Source organism: Pholcus phalangioides, unplaced genomic scaffold (genome assembly GCF_987345545.1).
Source record: "Pholcus phalangioides strain wild (caught in Gottingen) unplaced genomic scaffold, Ppha-v1.0 ptg000004l_1, whole genome shotgun sequence".
NCBI lineage: Eukaryota > Metazoa > Arthropoda > Arachnida > Araneae > Pholcidae > Pholcus > Pholcus phalangioides.
Window position 1 is genome coordinate 30995613 of NW_028301597.1, and position 26650 is coordinate 31022262.

Below are 26650 nucleotides of genomic sequence, written 5' to 3' on the forward strand. Positions count from 1 at the left end.
TACAGTTTTTGGAATTAGTTCATAATCACCAGCCGGAATATAATCTCATATCAAATGATACAGTCGATCCGGCGTATAATGTTTTTCAAAAAACAATCATGAAAAAACGTTGTAAGCGGGAAAACTTTTTAAACGGAAAATTTCGATGAGTACTAGTGAAAGTTGGGGACGAAAATAATTAAGCGGGAAAATGTATAACGAAGTGAACATATGGGAACATAAAAAAATGTATGTCCGGTCGAAATTTGTCTAGCCCTGTTTCCTACATTCAAAACTTAATACATAAATAATAGAAATGCATTACTTTTAACGTTATTTTAATATTTCAGAATCATGAAAGCAGAAGAAACATCGTATTGACCGATATTTCACTGAAGCCGATTATTTTATAAGTGTGCGCAACTCATCAGAATAATCAGTTATTCCACAAATTATAGACAAGTTGATTTCTAGGATAAAAAAGAACGATAGAATGTAAAAAAATATGACCAAAATTTTATACGTGTAAAATTAGAAAATAATATTCAAGTTCGAAGATAGATGACGCTAAATACCGAAACTACGCGCACAAAATCGAAACTTGAACTAACTCGAAGCGGAATAAAAATTGCCCACTGACCAAAATTAAAATTAAAAATTATATTAACGGATATTTGACTGCATTAAATTTCTAAATAACCGAGTTTGACTAGAATAAATTTTATTTAAAATAATAACTTAAAATATAAATTTCTCCAAAAAAAAAAAAAAGATTGTTTCTATTATGTTCGTCAATTTAGAAATTTGTTTCAAGTCAACAGCAGAGGACGCTAGTGAGCATTTCTCCTTTCTTTTCGCAGGTGAATCGATTCATTTTGATGAAAATCGGGTTGAGGGGAAATCGATCAAGCCCTTTAGAAAATGGTTGAAAATTAAAAAAAAAGTTTCTGAATGTGCTAAAATCATCTAAGAGTATGTATATGTGTGTAAATATATAAACTGTAATATCGGTGACTACTACTATAGTCTATATGTGTAAATTATATAGACTATAATGTCGGTTACTACGTTTCTGTGTTTACCACAAAATAATTTTACGGAAAGATGTATAATATTATGATACATAAGATTTACATCAGTATTCAGCATGAAAATAAACGATTTTTGGCGTGGGTAGCCAACCTTTTAATCAAGATTATTTTCGATGCTTGTGCTACTCTACAAATTTCAACACGCAGACCATGCATCCCGTTTTTAGGGGTACTCGAGCAACCTCTTTGTTCTTGCACAATATTGTTCGGCAGTTTTATTTTCGTAAAAATATTCAGTTTGTCACTCTTTTGAGTTCAAATTATTATTATTATTATTATTTTTTTTTTTTTTTGGTCGTAAATTCAATAATGCAGGTTGTGTATGTTCGTACATCGGTAGAAGTTCATCTTAAGACGCCTATACACTAGCGCGCGAATCATGCAATGAAAGAATTCGAAGTTGTTCAGTAATTAGTACGGTGTTGTGAACGATTGTTTCAGTTGACCCAGCTGGAATCGGTTTTTTCAACGAACACAAAGGAAAGAAAGGAACGCAAAGGAAGTTTGTGTTGCCACGAGCGGATTAGAACCTCTGCAGGGGGTCGTGCGTTGCAAGATCGGCGCGCTAGTGTATACGCACCTTTATGTACTCCATGTTGGGCATAGACACCGGAAACGTAGGACGTGGAACACATTGAATAGTCATAACATAATTAGGCTTATTACACTGCTGGCCACCGTAAATGCAACACCCTGAAGGAAGCATGCAAATAATATGAAATTTACAACATGCATTAGCGGAGGTGAGATATGCAAATGATTAGAATTTCAGCGCAGACGCACATCACGCGCGCCTGTGGCGCCACTTCAAAGCGCTATTTAAGGCTTGGAGATTTCGACGATTTGAAGTACGGCAATTGTGTTTTTCTTGTGGTTTTTTCAAAAAAACGATCAATTATGCCTCGTAGGAAACAGCGATCATCTTTTGATCAAGTATCCGAGTTCGACAGAGGAAGGATAGTGGCCTACCGAGATTGTGGATTATCTTTCAGGGAAATCGGTAGTCGTGTTGGACGAAACCAAACAACTGTAATGCGGATATGTGATCGTTGGATGCAGGAGGGTACGACGGACCGACGTGTTCGATCGCATCCACCTCAGTGTACCCCCCCCCCTTATGACAGGCGTATTGTGCGTATGGCAGTGACGGATCGCTCAGCCACATCACGAACCATAGCACAGCACATTCAGTCTGTACCGCATCATCCAGTGTCTGCGCGTACCATTCGACGCCGTTTACAGCAGAGTGGTCTGTCCGCAAGACGTCCATTGCTTCGTCTACCCTTGATTGACGCAGAACCACAGACGTCTCCGCCGCCAATGGTGCGATGAAAGAAGGATGTGGACGGCACAATGGAATGAAATTGTCTACTGACGAGTCACGCTTCTGTCTGCAACACCACGATGGTCGGATTCGAGTCTGGAGACACCGTGGAGAGAGGATGCTGAACAGCTGCGTTACGCACCGCCACACTGGTCCTGCACCGGGTATTATGGTATGGGGCGGTATTGGATATCACTCTCGCACTCCTCTAGTATGCATTGCCGGTACTTTAAAAAGCCAGCGAGCTCCTCCGAGGTGTTGGAGCCAGTTGTCCTTCCTTACCTTCAGGGCTTGCCCACAGCCATATTTCAACCGGATAATGCGCGACCACACGTGGAACGCATTGTCCAAAGGTTCTTCGTCAATCGCCAGATTGAATTGCTTCCCTGGCCAGCTCGCTCTCCTGATCTTTCGCCGATAGAAAACATGTGGTCCATGGTTGCTCAACGATTGACCCAGATTACATCCCCAGCTGCCACACCAGATCAACTTTGGCAACGCGTGGAAACTGCTTGGTCTGCTTACCCCAAGAGCACATCCAAAGTCTCTTTGAATCAATGCCGAGGCGTGTGGCAGCGGTGATCTCCAACAATGGCGGCTACTCTGGCTACTGATTTTGGCAGGAACCACACTTCACAGAAGTCTATAAATTTAATCATTTGATGCTTGGTCAACATGTTATCTACAAAATAAATATTGTTGCGATATCTCTTGTCTTTCTTGGTGTTGCAATTTGGGTGGCCAGCAGTGTATTTTAAGAGCGCGTACCTTTTTTTCTTTAGTTTCCGAATCTTTTCTCTTCGAATTTCTTTGATTGTAAAATTGGAAAGAATTTCTTTTTTGAAAAATGCTTACGTGCCACTTGTGGTTCACCACTTCTGATACATGGTATCATACCATGTAGCTTTTTTTTTTTTTTTTCAAGCTGCACCGGTGTAAAACCAAGTCAATTTTATTTGGAGAATTTATAACAAAAAGTTTTGTTTTATTTTAATAGGTGGCGCGACAGAGGTCCCAGCGCAAAGTTTCTATATTTCAATCAATATTCATACGCATTTCTCTTCGATACAATTGTATCGAGAAAGCAAATAGAATTCGAACTCATTCATCAATGTTTTAGACAACATAATGTATCATTCTGGCATTAGCATTTTATTCATATAGTATCAATATATGAGGGTTTTGCTCGAGAATTCGGGGGGGGGGGGGGTGAAGCGGGATGTGTATATAATTCAATGATCAAGAATTCGTTGGTACGCTATACTGATTACTATACTTTTACGCAAACATTTCTGACAAATAAGAAAAAAAAATTACGCTGGGACCCCTGCTGCCATCTATGAAATAAAAACTACCTTATTTGCTATAATTCTTTAAGTAAAATATACTTTTGGTCTTAAACGGGTGTGCAGCATGAAATTAAATAGTGCCAGGTATGATATCATATATTTTTTATTTTCATGCTACGTATTGATGTAAATTTTAGGCACAAGCATCGAACACCAACTAGAAAAAGAAATGCACTCTTTCGCCTGGGGGCCAATTATCATTTTGGTTGAAAAACAGTAAACTCATCGCTCTTAATGAACGAGCGCCCGGCACACCAGAACTCCCAAACTTTCCTTAGTTGCGGCCTTGTCGAGCAATCTTGGATGCTTCCGCAGGCGTGCACCGCGAACAATAATAGAATTGCATTCTTCAATAGATTTTCACTATAAATTATGAATTAGAGATTATTGAAATCATGTAAAGACGCACACGAAAGATTTTTCCCCTTATTGATGCGAGTAATTAAAAATTCATTCTTTTCTCATTGTAACGTAATAAATAATCCCCAAAATCGGTGGAAGTAGGATTAGCTTCATCTCAATGTCAAAATAATCGTATCCAAAAGATGACATGGCTCAAGGTGTTTATTCACGCATTAATTCCATTTTCGACATTCATAGAAGATGTCTTTGGAACTTAATTGCTAGTAAATAGCTTTTTGAATGACAGCTGGAAATCATGTTAGTGAAGTTCGAAGCAGAGGAACGTTCTGAATGACGTGCAGTGAGAAATATCGATAATGATAACATTAGCTACGACAGATGGCGACACTGCTCTGGTTAACCTCATGAAAATGTATAGTTTACTGCAGCTTTTCTTGGACTTCTTTCGCCCGTGACCTCTTTTGGAATATATTTTGTACTCATGTCCCCCCCCCCCCCGGTCTTACCCAGTCCCTCCTACCCCCTTCACATAACAGCAGGACCCTTTCTACTTGGTGAATTGATTCTTCAATGAATATATAGTGAACAAAAAAATTTCATAAATAAAATCGGTCTCCGGACTCGTGAACCCTCTTCTGGTTCCACGCTGGGCCATCAGAACATTATGGGCCCCTGGGAAAGAATTTTACGGGGTGTCGTAGATAGCTGGAATTAATTGCTTATATATTTACAACTCTACTTTAGAAAATCATCGTACCAGATCTCATCATGCAGGCTCCCTATACCAGTGTCGTCTTAACGCGTGGGTCCTCCCGGGCACGACCCGGGGCCTCAAGAGGGGGGGGGCTCATAAAATTGAAAACCGGTGGAAATTTTGGAGAATTTGCCTCAGAAAAATCACTTGGCCCGAGGGCCCATGATGCTATTAAAACGGCCCCGCGCCTATGGACATGAACCCTCTTCCCCGGATGGCCCATGCACTGAGGTGCATTTACGGGGGGAGGCTCGGACTATATCCGAGGGTGGCTATTTTGAGGAATGAGTGGTCATGAAGATTAAAGTAGAATGTTTGGAAGGTGGCAGAATTTTATAGCCTCCAACAGGTGCCATAAATCCACGTCTGCCTAGAGAGTGAGGGGCTTAATAAGTGAGCTCCCGAAAGAGTGACCTAGAGTAAACATATGAGATGGGGGTGGGATATACAACGCCCCCTTATATACGCAAAACCATATTCACTCCTCTGTTCATTCGTTAAGCTGGGCCTCGTATGGGCACTGCTACTAGATTCTTAAAAATAGTCACACTTTTTGCCTCATTAATATAAAAACTTCATGCCTGGATTTTTCCACAGTTATCTGTGGCTTTCCTTAACCCATTATTTACCATTGTTTCTTTTTTTGGGACATCCATTACTAATTAAACAGTAGAATTTTTAACTTTGATTGTTGTCCTTATATTTTGAAGTGACTGCTATGAGCGTTACAAACTCAATAAAAAATATACATAAATTTTTAATAAATTTATGTTAATAAATTAAATTAATAAGTAATGATTAATAATCTTCAATTTGATGAAACTTTTTCCCCCCAAATTTTTTTTTTTTGAAAAAGTCGAACAATAGAGTTTTGACATATGGATGGTCAACCATCTGTCATAGCTTCATTTCGACTTCATTTCCACCTATGGCCTCATGAAAGATCCCAGGGGATCCTATGGCTCCCGGTTGAGAACCGCTGATTTACTGGATTCCTCATTATCAATTCACGTCATTCGGCAGTCTTTTAATGAGACCAATAATGTGACACACGTTCGTTATTTTGTGAGGTTATCGAGAGAAGTTGGTATTCACAAAGGACTTATTAAAAATAACCTTCCATGCGAATAGAACTCTTTTGTTTTTCTTGTATTAAAGCGCTCCTTTTTTTTTAATATTCTACCCTATCATATTATTTCTGTTATCTGGGCGTCGTCTCAGGATGGTGTTAAAAGCTCATCAGTCTTTACGTCCGGAAGGTCAATGGGTTGATTCCTGTTGAAGACAGATAAAAGCACATGTGTGTGTGTGTGTTTGCTTTTGATTTATACTCTAGCTGTCAGTAGTATCAGCTGCTTTTTTGGAGTGTCAAACACTCCCGAGATTACAGTATTATTAGCCGAGATGCCTATCTTGCTGCGTGCAAAGTGTTTCCAGATGTTATTATTTAGGTTACGGTGTTGGGATTTTTAGCAACCCTAGCTTCTTTTCTCTCCCGTCAAGTGGCTGTGGATGGATTAACTTTGACGTCTGTCCAGCGAGAAATTATTCTTTAAGTTATTATCTCTACATCTACTTTTATATTAAAATAGGAGTTGGATTTTTGAGTTACGTGTAGGCTACATACGCGTGGCTAAACAGAATTTACGCTTATGATTCATTTCCTCCAAATTATACATTGTGACAGTGGTTCTCATTGTATGCGTCGCAGCTCCTAGGGGCGTCGCCAACCTCTGTCAGGGGTGTCACGAAGCATGGGTGGAGATACGGAGGGGGCATGCCCCCCAGCATCAAAGGTAAAGTCGACTGATCTAATGCATATATGTATAGATGAATTGACATCATCATCGTGCCCCCCCCCCCCAGCAGTAATGACTGTGGCCCCCCAGACACCAGTCCACCTATGTCACGAAGATTTGGGGTAGGATTTGTAGTGCAGGGGTCTTCAACTGCTGACACAATTAGGGCCACATTTGACGTTCTAGTCTGGCCCGTGGGGTCACGCTATCAAAGAGCTCGGCGGGCCACAATTATCCCGTGCACCCTCGTGTAGTGATTTCTGCATGTTTAGTGCTTTCAGGTGATTCTTTTCTAGACTATTCTGGGGGCCACGGATAAACGATGATAAATTTGAGAACCACTGCTTTTTGATGTTATTTTGAAATGAAATTTTTGGTGTGAAAATATGAAAGTTCAAAATTTAATGAAGCCATCGCGCAGGCACGAAATTAGTGTTCCCATATGTGTGGTTTGAATATTCGGGTACAGCAAAACATTTATATTAGTGCTGCCATCTATATTTCAAAGTGCAAGTTAAGTGTAATGATTGCATATTTATATGGTTGTGCGGACTGTTGCTTTCTGCGGTGAGACTATTTAAGAGGGAAATCAGCTTACATTCGCCTCTTGAAGTTGTAAAAACACAGATAACCAACTTTGTATGATTACCCACATGAAAAACTGCAGAGAAACAAACTTGCGACACACTAAACGAACTCCTCTCAAAGCTCAGTTAGGCATGCTTGCCTCGGCTGACCACTTGCCTATTTAGTATTTTAGTTGCGAACTGCAAGCTGGACACGGTATTGCATTAGTATAATTTTTCTAATTATTATCCTTATAATCTGGCATTCATATCACAGTTCATTCACACCCACCAACGAGTTCATAAATCCAAAAATTCCATTCCAAAAACTTTCTAGAAAATAATTCTGTCTTGAAAGACGACATCAACCTTCTCTGAACACGCATTTTCCTGAGTATCGGATAACCGGAGTTATAAGCTATAAATGTGTGTACTTTATTTGTATGACATAAATCACTGTGGTTTGATTTGATAATAATTAATTTTTATTTTGTTCCAGCAAAGCCGTGGACGTACATTGAATGATCTTCGTCTGCGATTGGAGCGAGGTCGCCGCCTTGGAGGCAGCGGCTACGATGTCCAGACGCCATCTCCTCTCACCGAAGAGGACGACAGTGAACTTTCCGAGACGACGTCCCTCAGAGACGACCGACTTCTCTTGCGGTCGGCACCAAGTACTGGTAGCGGACAGTTTCTTCAAATACCGTCGATAGCCAGTACGTACGGTTTATTTATTAACTTTTCGCTGAATTTTCTTGAGGGGGTTTTCAATTTGTTTTTCTTCTCCGGGGGGATGGGGGGGTTTAAGTTTTTTACCTGAAAAAAAAAGCACTATAATCTCGGCTTGAGTGGGGGTTAGAACCCCAAAACCCCCCTTTGCATACGCAATGCACACGTGCAATCGATACCTAAATAATGCATCAGAAATAACACCCTGTTTAGAACGTTTTGGGACTACCTCTCTATGAAAATTGAATTTCCACACGCCTATGACAATGTTCATTTTCATCATTCGATGTACAGGGTGTCCGGGCTAGAGGTATTCAAAACTGATAGCTTATGGTGAGAAAAACGCACGTGATCTGTACATAAAAAGTCATAATGTCCTGACTGACTGATTCATTATCGCCGGGCCGAAACTGCCGTAGTTAAAATATGAAATTCGATCAGTTGTTTTATTTCATGGCGGGAAGACTAACTAAGAAGGGGTTTTCCGAAATTTAACCCTTAAAGGGGTCATGAGGGGGTTCAAAGGTAACAGAAATCGTGCCGAGCTGAAACCGCTGAAGCTATAAATATAAAATTCGGTCAGCATTATCTTATAATGTAGATACCCTCTAAGACGGGATTTCTGAAAATTCACCCCCAAGGGAGTCATGACGGGGTTCAAATGCTATATGGGGGAATCATCACCGAGTAGTTTTCAGATCACCAAATCCACGCGAGCGAAGCCGCGGGTAACAGCTAGTTACTTATAACTTCAAGTTGCATTCAAGAAAGCGGCTTCCCAAGTTTACTTGCAGGTTAGTAAAGTTCAATGTGAATACCATTAGTGGCTCTGCAGATGTCCCATGTATTCGTTGGAACATTGTTGTGTGGTAGGAAATAAATTTCCCCACATCAATTTTCACATTTCCGTTTTTACAATCGCTATGAACTTTTCTCGTTCATTTCGATTTCAGTTCAATACCATATAGGATTAATAATGGCGAACGTTCGATATAACGTATCTAGAGATATAGTTCTAAGGCAGGTCTCTTCAACCTATGACCCGCGGGTCACCGAGTGACCCATTTCATAATTTCAAGTGACCCACTTGAGTTCCGAAAATAAAGTATACTTATATTCGGGTGTGGTAGGTGTATAAAATATATACCCGAAACGTCTTCTTAATACACACATTTTGGTTGATTTTGACCCGCAGCCAAAAAAAGGTTGCCTACTCCTGGTATAAGGTAGGTATAGTCTGTATAATATGAGGTATATAGACTTATAGTCTTTAGTTTTTATGGCTGCATTTTGAATTGGGAGTTGGTTGCTGTTGTTTTAGAAATATATGACATCCATATTTGTAATGGGCATCTTTTTCTTAGCCACCACGTTGGACACTTTGCTTGTTGTGGCCTTGTATTTATATTAGTAGAATACGGGAATATTTCCGTTGAAATGCGATTTTGACTGCTCTTGTAGATCGTCGTGAAGTTGATCGTATTGTTGATTTCGGGTCACTACTGCCCCTGATCTATTCCTTCATCAAGTAGATTACTCACGTGTTTATGTTTCGTATGAAAAATCTACGTGTTTATACAGTATGAAACTATTATTTCTAGATAACGTAGAAACTTTTTGTTTGCCTTTATTGCAACTTTTAAGCTATGAAGAAAATAAAAAGGGGGAAAAATACTTTTTTTTGACAGACATCCACGTTACGTGAATGAAGATCCCATAAAAGTGTTGAATTTGTCCCGGAAATTAGTTTGTTGAGATCAGTATGTGTGTGTGTGTACATCTCTCTTTTTTTTTCACGTTCAGGGACTTTTCCTCGGGAAATTGCATTTACTCACGGAGAGAGAGGAGAAGGAAAATCCATGGCGTGCATCTTGCTCATCCCTCGCGGTCCGCATGAATAATTGGGTTTCGTTTCAGTACCCGCGGTACAGTGCGTTGTATGTACTGTTGATGATAACAGTTACGTAGTTGATATTGACATTCCTCTGTATCCTTCTCAACCCCGATACGCATGCGTTGGGCGGCTCTTACGTCACCCTTCCAGTTATTGATTCCTGGTGGCGATTGTCCAGCTTTTCCCACAGAGCACAGGAAAAAAAAGGGTGGTTGGTGGAGAAAAAGATACTCCCTCCTCTGTTTTTTTTTTCTCTCTTATATTTTCATTTCTCTGTAAAAATGTTTCCCAACCCCTTGCACCTTCCGGATGACAGCAGACGCCATTGTGGTTGTTCCAGTCGTACAGAGTGTAGTTCGCGTGCTGCCGTGTCCTTCAAGGACGCACCACAGAGATGCTGCTGCTGCGCGCTTGTACATAATCATACATAGAAATGATGACTTTTTTTCGTGATTTCTTGTGAATGACAGTCCGTAGCATTTGAACGCCCGTCCGTATTTGTCTGTTCGGTGAGTGCTTTTTTATCTGTCTGTGTGTTTATCTCTGTCTTTTGCGTGCATGCAGTGCTCTTTTTTTACCGCATGTCAGTGTCATGGTTGTTGGCGGTTAATTAATGTCACGTTAATTAATTTATGTGTCGAGTAATTTGATTCCAGCTTTTTCTGTTTTCGTGTTTATGTATTCTCTCATTTGTGTCAATGTTTTTGATGGTTTATATGACAGGGACTGTCCACTAATGGAGCTTCAGAGTATTAAGGATTGATTTCACGCTGGTAAATGCTACAAATGCGCTGAGTAATCTAGTTGAAATCATTAATAATATGTCAGTCGCACTTCATAAGCTTTCGAAATTCATTTTTTATTTGTAAAAACAATAAAAACCTCTCGATTATAACGATACTCTGCGGACCAAGAAAAGATATCAATGTCGAGCATATGTGCTCAACCCGTGGCCAACGACCTCAAAACTGATTTTGTAGAAATGAAATAAGCGGCACACTTACAGAACACTTCAGCGGCCCGCGCCACAGCTCCCCGTCACTCAAGTGGCTCGCGGCACACTTCTAGATCACTCGAATTACCCACGTCACAATTCCAGAGTATTTAAATTGCCCGCGGCACATTTTCAGATATCTCAAGGGATCCGCGGTGTATTCATAGTTCATTCGGGTAGCTCGCGGCACAGTGCCAGAGCACTTGGGTAACCCGAGACACATTTTCAGATCATTTAAACAGCCTGCGGCACATTTCTACAGCTCACTAAAGTGGCCCGCGACACGTTTTCAAACTAATGAAGTGATCCACACGCTCTCCAAAAGATTGGGCACAGAAGCCTATTTACAAGGGGTCTTGCGGGCTCTAGCCCAGTGCGAACTTGAGTAATTAATGGCGAAGAAAGATAGTAGAATGGAGATGGGCGGCAAAATTGGAAAAGCCCACAGGTGCAGTAAAACAGTAAATATGCCTCTGCGTAAAGAGGTAGGAACTAGGTTAAAGTGTGACCTTGAGAGTTTGCAAGCATATGAGCGATCAAAACATTGTGCAAGCATGTGAGTGACCAAAACGGTATGCCAGCATGTGAATGACGAGAAAAAAGAGCCAGAGAGCGAAAGAGTAGGTCAGTGAGACAAAAAAAAAGTTACCTAGAGTGTGTAAGAATGGAAGTGACCAAACATTGACTTAGAGAGCAAGGGTACAGATTAGTGAGTGATCAAAAGAGTAACCTAAAAATCTTGTAAGCATGCGAATGAGAAAAGGAGTGACATAGGGTCGCAGATCGGTGAGCAACCAAAGAAGTGTGCTAGCATGTGATTGACCATAACAGTGATTTTAAGGCAGAGGTGAATTTACAAGGGCGGTAGCAAAGCGGGCTATAGGTTCGGGGTGGCAAATCTGAGTCATGAGTGTTCAAGAAAATTAGACTAGAGTGGGCGGCGAATTTCGTAAAGCCCACAGGAGGCAAAAATATAAATCCGCTTCTGGTTGGGCAAGTTTGTTGTAGAGGGATTATCGTTATATCGAGAGGCAACACTATCACGTGTAATCAAATTTATGCTATTGTTGTCATCTTTCCTAAATCTACATCGTTAGTACCATAAGGAAATTTGCTTTTGTGCATTTATTCGCCTTGAAAAATTGTAATTGATTAGTTGATTGAAAAAAAGTTCAGTTGGATGCTTTGCCCTTTGCAAAGTTATTTACTTCATTGTACTTTTGTGCCGTACACAGAAAGTAGCAATAACTTTCCTAGTAGTGTCGGTGATCCTGTTCGGTGTGACGGATGTTTTTTGATGCCTTCAGAAGAACGAAAACAAGTGACGAAGTTAAAATTAAATCAAAACAAATTTTAGCAAATTACAAAAAAGAAAAATAATCATTGTAGCGGTTTATCAAAAATCTCCTAAGGATGTCGTTGTGTAGAAAGAGGAGTTTATCATTGTACTATAGGCAATTCTCCAAACGAGATTTAAAAAAAAAATATCGTAAAGAGATTATTGTTTCATCGAGAGGCAACATTACCATCACATGCCATCGAATTTGAGCTGCTGTTGGAATCTTTTCTTAATGGCGTTGTTAGAACCGGCGAAAAAATTCATTTTTCAATATCTATCCGCCGCAAAAAATTTTAATTGATTAGTTGATAAAGAAAATTCAATTAGATGCATTGTCCCTGTAAAGGTCCATCGCTGTACACTTCGGTGTATTACACAAAAAGTAGCGATACCGAAAAATTCATCAGCAGTTTCGGTAATCAGGTGGTACCAAATACCGATATTAATAGACCTCCTCAGAAGAACTGAAATGTATGACGCGTTTGAATAAAAATATTAACGATGATATTTTGAGATAAAAGATTAAAGATAATTTCTAGTTCTTCAATTTGAGGGCTTGGCCTTTTTGCAAAAATTGTGAAGTTGATTTTACACAAGGAAAGAAGGGCATGTAACTCAAATCAACAGAAAATTATGATTGCCTCCGCCAATTACTGAACATACATATATTTGTGATATGATAGGCTCTTTTATAATATCACTGGCAAAAGTGTTTTTTAACCCTCTCAGTGACATTTACGAGATATGTCGACTTCTTAAAACCCTCTAATTTTTGCAATGACGAGCCCAGACACTTTATGCATACTGTTTCTCCTAAGAACATGTTTTCCAGCCCCCTCCCCCAACCATTCAAATCAGCTGCCAGTGGGCAGAGTTAGCTTTTGTTCAAATTTTGATTGCAGAAGGAGAGAGAGACGGTATTCGAAAAATAACTTATTTTTCCTCTCCCCTTTAAGGTAGAAGAGATGATAGAAAAAAAATTATTTCTCTTCCTCGGTTCCATTGATATCGAAGTTGCGAAGAAAAAACCGTTGTCACCTGCACAAAATCGAGAAAAAGTTTTCTCGGTGAAAGATGTGGCATTTTTGAGAGAGTTTGGTTATATATTTCTATCGTACAGTTATAGTGTGTATCAGTGAAATTTACAAACAATTCTCTTAAAGGCTTAAGAGATCTGGTTAAAGTTGGGCCGGTTTTACGAGACACTCCACTACACTCCATTCATACTTATAGTCTAGTTGAAATGAATCAAAATATGACATTCACAAATTTTTCTGATCAATGATAGCTCTTATTTATTCATTTGGCTTTGTCAATGGAAGCTAGGAAGGTCTTCACTACTGTTTGCCTAGAATCTTAATGATTTGCTAACTTAACAAGCTTGAGTCCACGAGTCGATTTTTCATCCTTGAAACTTAATCATTTCTTAATTTATCTGCACATCTTACAGGATTTACACATAGAGCAATAATATGTTTAGTCTATGGATTTACATCATGACATTTTTTACCCCTTATACCATAACAAAATATCTATAAGAATCATACATGTGTGTAGAACGTATAATAGAACTTAAGGACGAACGTCCTGAATTTTTATTTTCAGCTCTGGGAGATGGGAGGGGAAGGTGATGATGGGGCTATCAGCTCTTCTTCCAGGTTCCCAACTTCGAGGTGCGAATGCAAGCCGATCTCCCCGTTAAAAAGCCTCAGCACAGAGAGCAACAGGCCTACAACAGTAAAATCTTCAATCATTAAAACTTCACTCATGGTTTGAAAAATAGGAGGCAGGTGGCAGCACTATAACAAGCATTACACAGAAACAGGCTTTACATTACGGACACGCACATTCCAACATGTGTCAATTCGTTAGAAGTTCCGCAGATGAATTTGGACGAGGTGCATGTAAGGTTAAGTAGTAGTCCTTCCCTTCTTAGGGGAAGAAGGGCTTATAAGTAGTTATAAGCCCTTCTTCTGGATTCCCGCTTGCAATGGGCACAGATTTGGAGCAAAATTTGCTGAAGGATGTGTAAATAAGACTGAACTCTATAGAAAAATCCCATTGTCTTCGCGAGTAGCTCGTTTTTTTTTAATTCAGCACGTGATTCATGCATATTGCAATGATACTCGTAAACTGATTCATAGTACAGCTCACACTGCTTAATGTGATCACATAGGGCTTTGGTTTCTGATAACAATAACCGAATGATAATTATATCCGGAAGTACCGTTTGCAAGTACGGTGATCATACATACCGTTTTGTTGAACGGAACGTATGGAAAATTGATATTGGTGAAAGGGGACAACGGTTTTTCTTTCCCACATAATTGGTTGCAAAATGTACAATTGTTCCACTTTTATATTCTAAAAAGGCGCATTGTTTTTTTTTTTCCTGTAAGCTAAAATTCTGCATTTTTGTTATTCAGCCATTGTTAAGTGTTAGAATACAACTGTCTAATGTACATCACAAATTGCGATATTTTCTTTAATGTACGCAGTACGTTTCATAGATTCCTTGTGAAAGTCTCTCGGGAAAAAAAATATTTGAATCTAGTCAACTGAAAGAAACTGATCAAGAACTGAAGGAAAGCAGATTTTTTTTCCGTCACACATTTGCCTTCACTATAGGAAGCCCGTTGCAAAAAGTAGCTACATGGATCACAGCGAATACTATGGACTGATAACGACATGTTTGTACGAAAATGTTTGCCAACAAGAAAGGGGGAGAGAACACCTTCTAGCCTCTTGCATAATCTTGCAGCCTGATAGCGAAAACGTGAATAAAAAAAAATTAAGTTATTTTAGGTTAAACCTCTTAGCTTCAGAATGTGCAAAAAAAAAACTTTCGACGCAAAAATAATTGATAACATTATCCGCAGTCCCGATAACGAAAACGAATTTTTTCCCATGTTATAATATTAGTCCGTTCCTTGCGAAAGTGATAACATTGTCTGTGATTCTAATAAGTGGCGTGTCGACTGTATTAAAACTACAACCCCGTAATAAATTATCGAACTCATCATAATATGGTTTCATTCAAATCTGATGTTTAAATCTCAACGTTGTGAATCTTTACAAACCGAATTTTATTGGTCATTGGGATTTTATTCTGAAAAAGTGTTCTTTCCGCTCAAATTGCAATTCATTCGAACTGAAAAAAATTTCCGGAAATGATTCTAATTGAGACACTCGTCCCCCTCGAGTAACCGAAATGCAGCTCATTTCCCATAATGACCACCTTCCGAAAGCATCCACTTCAAGCCAAATACCTCATCGAATGGACTGTTTCCAATGACAGCCGCAATACGGAGTTTTCAACTCTTTCAAGTCTTCGATCAATGCTAGAAGACATAGTGATGTGTGACCGACGTAATGGGATGAAATTGGCACGTGATACGTCAAAATGTCATTTAAACTCCTTTTTCTATACGTTTGTAGGAAATGGCCATCCCAAAAAGTGGGTTGTGTGTTTAATAACTGACGTATAGCTTTGGCAATTCTGGAAAAATGGGAACGGAAGAAGTCTATTCTGGGTCATTCAAGCTCCTGGAAACGATTTCCAGTGAAGTGCTTGCGCCTATTCCACGAAAAGGGGCTCCTTTTTAGTATTGGCATTTGCTCAATTTCTCCTCATTTTCCTTCTCTCGTCAACCCCCCGCCCTCATAAGCTTCCATTCCTTTTAAATCGATGTCGATTTTTAGGAGAAAGCGTGTCGTATCGATTCATCATTAAACTCTCGCTGCTTCGTTTCTCATCCCATTTTCAGCCACTGCTGTTCCAGAAAGTATGTGGGTCATTCAACTTGGAATCGCTATCATCATCGGGCACGTATAGCAGCACAAGACATCTATCCTTTCTAGGAACTGTAATCGCGTGTATAGCTGTTCAAATTGCGACTTGAAAAGCTGTCGTGGGGTGGAGGAGAGGAGAAACATGGTTCCTATTCGGTGTTTTACTTATCTCTTGATGTTGCTACCTGCGATCAAAGCGTTGTGGAAACGACGATTCAAGCTCTTAAATGTTCATTAACGGGAGTTTTCTTCGTGTTATTTTTTCGTTGATGCGGGTTTAATTTTGTTCGGAACTTTGATGATGTAATGTTTGATCTATATTTTATTTCATACGGGTAATCGATAATTTTTCGTTTCTCTTTGATGGTGTTTTTTATTTATTCATTTTTGTGAAACTAATGCTTGAGCAAGATATTGATGGGTTATCTGGCACAACACTGAAATTGATGCAAAACTGAGCATCAATATTAGCCCCAAAGCAGAATGTTATGCATTGTTCTGCAACGAGCCCTCGGATGACTGGAAATTTTCTGCTGTAAAAATTCCCATAATAGTGTTTTCTATACAAGAGATGAGTTATTTTCTTAAAGTTCTTACCGAGATTGTTCTGTGACGTGCACCGCAAAGTTCGGCATATTCTGCTTTGGAGAGTATTAGCTTGGACAATGTACAAACATCGCCTAGGTGTGCCTCGGTTCCTATCACTATAAGTATTAGCTATTATACTTATTAAGTGTTTAAATTGCATTACGAATTAATGAATAAAAGTTTGAAGTTCTAATAGACTGTCATACAGATTGCAGGTGACAATGTTTACTGTTTCCAGTGGTTAGTATCATAAGGAGATGTTTCCGGATCTTTGTGAGGCTGAGGGATCTCCGCCTATGTTCATGAACTAGCTTAGCTGGGATGGAACTGCATTGTGATTGGTCTCTCTCACCGTTCGCTTCATGAGTTGACTGATGGGCTTCTCTCTGCATTTTTTTAAGAATTTCTTATAAATCCAAAACTTTTTATTGTGATTCGATATTCATGCAGTTAAACTAGGGGCCACTTTATACACACACACACTTTCCTGTATGCACCAAATCGTTAGAAATTCCTCAGAAGAATGTTTACGACGTCCAAGTACAGTTAAGTAAGTAGTGCTCAACTCGTTTAAATACGAGCAGTTTTAAAATGAGTTTTGGTTCGATATTGCACTAAAAATTTTAAACTTTTGACAAATTCTCGAATAAAAACTTCTGTTAATGTGAGAAAATTTTTCTTAACCTCGTGTGAATGAATTTTGTTTGTAAAGCTTAGTCCGAGCATCAAGGACTGGATAAATCTATTGCCCGACATGCCCTGGGTATGTAGAAATTTCAACCTGGCATGTATTTTGTCTGACCACATGCCTGACGCGGGCACATATTGAAGAGCCAAAAAATGTAATTACTGTTAAATTATTTATAATTTTAATTTTAAAAAAGTTAACAAACTTTCGTTTTTTTTAATTTTTCCATCCACGATAATGCAGGTGTTCCTATATACATGCATGAAATTCCACAGAAATGCTTTCTTCGGAAGCCATAATATGGCTGTTTTGATAACTTTAGAGTAGTGTTATGCGAGCGAAAGACGTTTGTCAAAGATTACTACTAAACATTCGTGTGTGTCAGAAGGATAAATCACGTTGCTTTGAACATTCATGCATGAGTTCGAACCCTATTAGCCTACCTTTTCCAAACAATAATTTTTGTATGGAAGTGAAATGTGTAGAAATGTGTGTTGCTTGAAATAGAAAAGCTGTGCGCTAGCACTTCTGCTGCCATCTATCGAATAAAAATATAACTATCTGTTATAATTCTTAAAATAAAATTGTTTTTAAACTGATGTGCAACAAAAAAATGAACAACAAATTTTTTCGTTCAGTTTTAGCTGCACACATCAGCTTAAACAAACAACAATTTTATTTAAAGAATTGTTTCAGATTGTTTTGTTTTCATTCAATAGGTGGCAGTAAGAGTCCTAGCTAAACGGTGTTTCTAATCGCATATTTATAGTTATTATTATATTTTGAATTTTTATAATAGTGACTGTTTATACAGAATATAAAGACATTTTTCCTCCAAATCGTTTTTTCCCCAGTTTGAAAATTATTTCTCCCATTTATGACGATTCGCGAAAATGTCCCCTTAATTTCATCAGTTTACAATGAGGAAAAATTTGAAGAAGACTGAACTAAACCGTACAAGGTCCAGGCTTTTAGTGTCATTAATAATCTTATCCATTGCTTAACAATTCGACACTATAATGCCCTCCGAATTTTTTCCCCCAAGATGTTTCGGTTTTTATCAGATTTTGTTTCGGTTTCACAGTCGCATAATCTGGCCACCCTATCATAGGCCCGCGATTGCCCAAATTTGGTCCCGAACCGTGAATCGGTTATGAATCTATGTGCAAGGTATATTGTAACTTCGAAATCTTTCAAAATTGCGATTTAAAATTTTTTTTCTTAAACACGTTTAATCTTTTTATGCTAATAAATCAATTTGTTTTCAAAAAAAATTTTAAGTTAGTAAACTCAGTGATAATATTTTTCATGCATGTATTATTTTGAGTTGTATGCTCTGCCGGACATATTTTTGCTAGCTTGATTTTGTATGTTGTATTATGTATCTGGGAGCCCAGAGTAGTATATTCATGATCACGCTACAGTAGTATTTACATCATCATGTATATACCTGTCGTGCTTTTTAAAAATAAGGAACAAAGTTAGCGTTGAACTGATCTTTCTTACAGAATACAAGTCTGACTGTGAATCTCATGCCCCCTTTTATAATAGCCGGCTTTAATGAAGCTTTTCCGATCGAGAGCGAGGCTGAAAAGTCGATAATTCCTTGTCGGGAAAGTAGTTTTTCACTAAAAAAATCATGAATTAGTATCGGCATGACTCAGACACGCCGCTCATTCCAGATGCGCGGAAATTAGTACCAACTGATGATGATACATACACCCATGACGCCGAATGACTCACATTACTGGGATGCAGCCTTCAAATAGGATCTTACTGTGCTTTTGCTCCCCCCCCCTTCCCATTTCTTCATTCAGAATTTCAGAAATAGCTCTTTTATTTCTTGCCTTTTTATAATTCTGTGACCTACATAATATTCATGATAAAAAGTAGATTTAATTTTTTCTCGCAATACAGAACATTTTTGATGGTGAATGCACGACGAATGAATCAGCTGTCTCACCGAACCGACTCCATTTTAGGAAAGTTCGTGTAATACTCTTTGATACGCTCACATCTCGGAAAGTATTGGAAAAACATATCTAATTTTTTGGTGTCCACAGGTAGATGCCGAGTCGAAGTCCATGGCATTCAATGGAAGTAAGTACGGAGACTCCTCGTGCGGGGGGGGGGGCGAATGTCCACCTCATCCTTCCGCCTATGCCGTTAATACAATTTTTTCACTGAACGGGGAGAAGGGACGTTTGTCCCCTTGCCCTTCCCTGTATACACCTATGTTCGTGAGGGCCTTGCAATCGTAGTAATAGAAACGCAAAAAAGAACGATTACATAATTTTTTTTTTTTTTGAAGGTGGCTGTGCTCCAACTACATAATGAAAATGTTGATGAAAAGCTAAATGATATATAGAACTAACTTATGTCCCACGAAATGTGGGTGTATCAATGATTTCGGGGGCATGATGAAAATCTAAAATGAATGAATGAAATAATTAAAGGACCAAGAAAAATTCGGAATTGATGAACAATTAAAATCGATGAAAATGAAATTGAAAATTAATTTTAAAAAATTGGTGAAAACAAATAATTAAAATATCATGTTTAGTGAAAGCTTTCAATAATTTGGAGGCTCCTGATTGACTCCGGACATTGCGTCCGGGTGCCGAATCGCCCACCAGTTGTGACGCCGCTGTCCGCGGAAGTGCCCCTCCCCCCATTATTATTTTCTCATCAAGCACCAGGTCTGGTAATATTTCCAACTATAATAGCTGTAAAATGCATATTCACAAGTTTTTGACTTGTCGCAAAAGTAAAGCTGCCCAGACTTTTTTTTTTATGGAGTTCTGTTGCAAAAATATTCTTTATTTTTGGGAAAATTATCCATCATTTTATTAAAAGTAGATTGTTTTGTGAGAAGTGAAACAATCTAGTTAATTTTGTACAAAAGAAATGAAATTTCAAATTTATATGGTTTCGTTAATTTGTATTCTGTGAAGGATCCGTTTTTCAGATTATAAATTTTGTGAAGCGACCGTAAAATGGACCTGAATTTCGGCAGCAGAGATTCCTGATTGTCGATGACACTACCTTTTTTTTATGTGTACATTTAGCGCTATTTATTGAGGCGTTGGGAGTGTAAATTATTGTAATCAACGCATACCTCTCACTTTTAGTTGAAAGCGAGTTTTGAACGCCAATAGCCGAATCCATACCTCATTTATATCGCACTCTTTTTATAACATTCAACTATTCACGTGAACAAGAACTTCAAATAACCCGGGAAAACGCTCTGTGGAAGTACATATTTCCAGGCAAATGCAAAATGACAGTCATATCTCTTCGATTGTAACGAATTATGACCCCCCATAAAATAGTCTGGTATCAGCATCACATTCGAGATAATGGCAATGATTATAGTCGAATTACCATTCGACAAAAACGATGCATAATTAAAGGTAATGACTCGGCTTTTTAACATTAACCGTTCATTGACATTTTGCGAACTCGCCGAAAAATGACCTTCAAGGGTAATAGTCATTGACGATAACTGTCAGAACAATCTGGCAGTTACTTGCATTTTTGATATCGGACATTTTACGTACTTCGATTAAACCATATTCTAAAGAAAAATCGGATAAAAGAAAATTTATGGACGTAATATCACACACACGATTGGGTGTGGCCAAGACAGTAATAATACAGAACCTAAAATTTTCTCTCTTTTTCTTCTTTTTCGTTGAAAGAGGGAAAAATGAGATCCGCACACACACGCGTGTGAGTTTGAAAACCAAAAAGATCTGCATCCAAAAATAAAACCGAGAGAGAGAGTGAGAGATAGACTAGGAAAAAGTACTATTACATAACTTTGAAATGATGACGTTTCGCTGCCTCTCCTGGGGAATCATGGGTATATGGGAAGGTTGGGCAGCAAAAAAGAAAAGAAAAAAAAGCTTTTACCCAGGAAAAAGAAATAAAAAATGAAAGGCCCTCCATCTAGAGTAGACGGAAGTGAGGGCGCGAACGTGTTGTGTGTGTGTGCGTTGCTCTACTGCCGCCTTTTTCTGTGCACGCTTTTCAATTAAGACGGCATGATGGCCAGCTCTGCCATGTGGGCGTCGATATTAAGGCGGAGGAAATATCAGCTGGGTAAGCTTTGTTTATGATAAAAGAAGAGTAATGCTGTTTTGTGCTAATAAGTAATGAATAATAATGCACGTCAATTTCGGGGGATGGTGCTTTCTCATTTTAGCGAGAGGATTAGATTTGTATTTCCAGTGTGTGTGTGTGTGTGTGTTGACGTAATCCGTTGTTTACTAACATTTTTGGGCGTTTGAGAACGCCGGATATAACGAAGATAAGCTCCAGAAAATGGATAAATACTCTGTGGACTTTTTAAATTTTATTTTGATGTTGTTTCGAGTATATATATATATATATGTTTTTTTTCTAACCGTGTTCTTGTGGTGGTTGCTCTTGATTTAATGTTGTTGGAAAATCTTATTTGGTTAGTGTGTTTAATTTCCGAAATTATGTACCATACGCATGACATAGCTGTTAGGAATATTCATACTTTAACAGATCGTATCGCTAGTATGAATTTAGGAAAGTATACCCCCAAAGCATGGGCTATAAATGTACTCGGCACTTATTTCTTGTGGTCAATGCAAATTGAATACGTGTTTGTATACTCGTGCCACGCAGGGGTGTGCGTAGGATCGACCTTTGGGTGATGGGGGGGGGGGAGGCACAAGAAATTTAGTGAAATTTTGAGAATACCAACCTTCAAAAAGCACTTTGAATTAACAGAAATTAATTAAAATATCACATTAAAAAAAACTTTCTTTCCATTTCCCCCCCATTGTTATATGTGCATAGGTTTTTTTTATTTCTCAAGACAATTTTTGACAGCTCTTTCTTGTTTTGTACGATTTATATTCAGTTAAACTTTCACGATCACACAGAAAAAAACTTCACGTTAGGTTCATTCATAACACATGAACACGCACTTATCCTGCATGGTCCAGGTCTTTGACCACCAGCTTATATCTCTTCCTTGAGACAAAGCGGCGCGCGATGTAATATAGTATGGAAGAGTAAAACTTTCATGTAATGCAATCGTCTATAATTATATTATTTACACATTAAATTACTTTAATTTATAAGAATTCTCCACGGTTTTTTGTGAGTCGGTGTATAAAAGCTTCACTGTATGTATGAAAATAAAGTTGCAGCTTGAGAAAAATAGTCGTCTCGATATAAGTTAGGTAAAGTTTTCTGCATTGATCACTTTTTCTGGTAATTTATACATAATTCCCAAAAATATGTTAGGTCTGATAAATATTGAGGAAAAATCATATAGAAAAATAATTTATATTTAAGTAGTAATCAGTTTTGCCCGTACGATATACGTGCACTATATTACAATCAAGCGTGTACGGTATTTTGTTTTCGTCAAGCCTAATGTAACTGTGACAAACAAAATTTTGAGAAAAAATGTTTCGTAATCAATTTATGACGGAATGGTGTAATTATTCCGGATGCAACTAGGATCACGGATTTGGAAATTCTCATTGACGAGCGAACAGCTTAGGTTTCCTGAACACTGTTCAGCGGTGTTAAGAAAAACGAAAAGAATGCTCGGTTTCATTCTTAGGAAGGTGTCTTCGTATTCTCTTAAAGTGATTCTTTCACTTTTCCGGGGCTTAGTTCGTCCTGGACTGGAGTATGGCGTAAGGGTTTGGAGACCTTACGTGCAGAGGGATATAGACTTGATTGAGAGGGGGTGCAGAGAAGAGCTACGCGTGCTCCTGTTGGTACACAAGGCTTTAGCTATTAAGAGAGACTTGATTTCTTGAAGATGTTTATAAACACCGGTGTCGGGGGGATACGATCGAAGCTTTAAAAATTTTCAACGTGAGGGATGGGATAGACCACGAGTTATTAATATATCGTTAATCAACTGCTTCGACAAGGGGACACTAATACCGTTTAGCAAGAGAAAATTCTAGGTTGAGTTCTTCTTTGAGTTCTTGAATTCTAGTTTTTCTCTAATAGGGTTGTGAATAAGTGAAATACTTTACCCCCGGAGTAGTGAATTCTAACACAATTGACTGGTTTAAAAAACAAATTTCTTTTTAATACGTATTATTCGTATTAAAATACGTATTTCTTTTAATACCAATACGTATTTCTTTTAATACCAATACGTATTTCTTTTTTAATATCGTATTTAATACGATAAACATTTGGGGTAAATCGAGAAGCTATCTATACTTAAGGATAAGGTAACCATAAATAATTATTATGGGCAGTGTATTATATATTTTATCATATATAGTTTTATAATTGCACTTTTAATTAGGGGGGGTTGTTGTATTTTAAAAATATATGACATCCATATTTGAAATGGGCATCTTCTTTCAGCCACCACGATGGGCACTTTGCCTGTTTTGACCTTATATTTGTATAAAAATATATTTCTGTTGATGGGCAGCAAAAAAAAAAAAAAAAAACTCATTCTTGAAAATAATCAGAACATATTAAATTTTTAGTGAAATGAAATTAATGTAAAAGAATTATACTCTCTCATTGAACCTCTTCGATTTCCATGAAATCATTATTATTCTCAAAAACATGAGGAAATCGTCTAAAAATAATAAACAAAACTTTACACACAAGCAACGTAAGTAAATAATATCTCAAGTGTTGGTTTTTCTATCCGAGGGGTAAATCAAAATTTCTAAAAAATACCTTAATAGATTCGCAGAGGAAAAAACAAACTTTTTTAATAATTCATGAATCCGTCGATGTACAAATCGTTGCCAGATATTCTTTTTAAATTAAGGTTTTTTTTTTGAAAATGAGAATGATCCCAAAATTACAGAAAAAACTAATACAGTGTTGCATAATCGTGACAATTCTTCTACCTATTTTATTCTTTATAGTATCTCATTAAAATTAAATTCATATTTAAATATATTGTTATTTTAACATATTTAAATATTAAAAATATATATAAATATTTTTTCTGTGACACGAAGACGAAAGAAAGAACATTTTAAATCTGAGTTATCATGCTTTGATTTTTTTCAAATTTAATTCTTTTGTTAGAATGGAGTAATTCAATCCCTCAGCGAACTCATATTTGAAGGCTTCAATGAAAAAGAACAAGAGAAAAAGAAAAAATACGGGCAGACGCTCGTTAGCGGATAAAAGTAACATCATTTTAAGCTCCCAATGTCTAGTCTTGTTTGTTATATTCATACAAAAACAAGGAACAAATGTGTGCAATCTTCAACTTCCGTTTCTGTGGTTTTTTATTTTACTTATTTTTCTCCTTTGGTTTTTGGTTATGGCTGCTCCTGTTGCGAATAGAAAACACACACACACGCACGAACACACAGTCGTCGCGTTGATGTGGTCTAGAATTTTGTAGAATTTCTGACTCACTAGATTCAGAATCCAGACAACTCCTCAGGGTTGGAAATGAAAAGGCTCTCCCTCATTACTGGATACTTGGAAGTCTGTGAAATAAAAGCAAGAGCTTAATAAAATGTGTAGTTAACTGTGGGTAATGGTCTGATGAATACACGAAAGCGTTGCGAGCGTTTGAATTTTTAAAAGAAATTTTGCATTCGGTAGCAATTAATAGTCAAAGTTTCATTTAATAACTTGTTCGAATGCGATTATTATTTGATTTTTTTCAATAATTGGAAACGAAATTCACGAAAAAAGAAAAAACAGAACGCGAATCAGTTCCTCTCATTTCTCTAATGATCACTATTCGTTGACCGACATCATATTTGGAATCCATATCTAACGTCATTAATTCAAGTTAAAAGAGAATTGATCAAAATAATGATCATCGGTGCGATATTGATTTATTAGTTCCATTATTTTGAAAAGTTCATTTCATTTAAATGATTATGGTATATGACAGAAGTGCAGCTAAAGTGATTTCGATCATCACCGTGAAGTAATTTTGTGCGGCCAGCGACAAGGTAGAAGTACCGTGAAAAAATTAAATTTGTGATCATTATTTGAACTATCGGTTCCAACAGCAGATTTCTTGATTAACAAACTGCTTACGAACTTCTTATTTCTAGTGACGAAATTAATTTAATAACAAGCTAATTAATTCAGTTAATAATGGAGCGGCTAATCCACCGAAATTGCACCACTGATTCGGCCTCGACGCTATAGCTGACCCTTATGTTGGCCCGCGAATAGAAAGAAGTTGGCTACCCCTGGTATATATGACAATGTTCTTCAACCGCTGGTCCGTGGGAATTTCCTGCGAAAAGTTTCGCCAAATTCTTGAAGCAACTACAGTCCATAGTTTCCCAAATTTTTGTTCCCATCGCCCCCTTCTTCAGAAATTATTTTCTCTCATCGTCCCCAACTCAAGCGAATCCATAAGATCCCATTTTGTACCCGTAACTTCTATCGCCCCCCCCCGGACCCATTCCCTCGCCCACTTTGGGAAACACTGACCTATACGATGAAGAAGTTGCATTGTTGAGGGGTGAGAAAAGGATGCAAAAAAAATTGCTCAGCGTGTCAGTAATAAAAACCAAACTATACTTGACGCCCGAAGCAACCTGATTTTGATGTCGAAAGATTTTCATTAAAGCCTCTGATATTTGTCTATTCCCCCCCCCCCCCCGTCCAGTACCCACGCCTACTGCCTCGCATCAATTACACTACTTATTCACAATAATTTCTATCCAGGTTATTCGTATATTGTGATTCATTTGCTGTTTTTGATTGTAACCTACAGGTTCGACCGATGAGAATCCGAAGCGACACACCATTGGCTTCTCCGTCATCCCAGATTTGGAATATTCGTCGTCACCAACGCCTCAAACCTGTAAGTTGGCAGAAATCATTATTTGAGGAGCTTATTTTCAAAAGGGAACATTTCCACATTTATTATTATTTTTGAAATGCACTTCCTAACGGTTTATGTATTGGGATAAGTTCTGCCAGATTGTGCAACCAAGATTATCCAAGTGGGAATATTTTTGGTAAAAATTACAATTTAAAGTTAGTCATTTCTATCGTAAGGGTACATATAGCACCTTTTTCATACACTTCGGTATTTTTCACCTCCCGATAACGGACACCCATAGGACCTAAAATTTTGTCCGCTAACGGGGTGTTCGTTAATGTATAGAAAGATACATATTGAGTCCCATCAGTGGAGGTGTCCGTTATAGGAGGTTGCACTGTAGGATGATCGTGTTTCTTATGTTAATGACGCGGGGGGCAGTAACTGCTAGTTAAAATCTTCTGGAATCAACAGGTGATGTAGAAGTTTCTCTTTTTTCAGACTTGACCAGTTCAAATTTAAATCAAAAGGTAACATTCCCACTAATTTTCTTTCGAAACGGAACATTTCCGCGGGTAACATTCTTGAATTATTTTTTGAATCTTGATCAAGA

General features: G+C 38.0%; 1 protein-coding gene across 8 annotated transcripts in view; it reads left to right on the top strand.

The window, feature by feature from the left end:
* LOC149087086 (disabled homolog 2-interacting protein-like) overlaps positions 1-26650 on the top strand; it is a 102173-nt gene that overhangs the window by 16351 nt on the left and 59172 nt on the right. For 4 of the 8 annotated variants that reach the window (XM_089231316.1, XM_089231317.1, XM_089231324.1 and 1 more), the window contains exons 3-4: positions 7725-7941; positions 25987-26076. In XM_089231316.1, the coding sequence (XP_089087442.1) occupies positions 7725-7941; positions 25987-26076 (307 nt within the window). Of the gene's footprint in view, positions 1-7724; positions 7942-9976; positions 10358-21206; positions 21354-25986; positions 26077-26650 lie in introns of those variants that run through there. The other 4 variants (XM_089231327.1, XM_089231326.1, XM_089231319.1 and 1 more) reach the window with 4 other exon arrangements.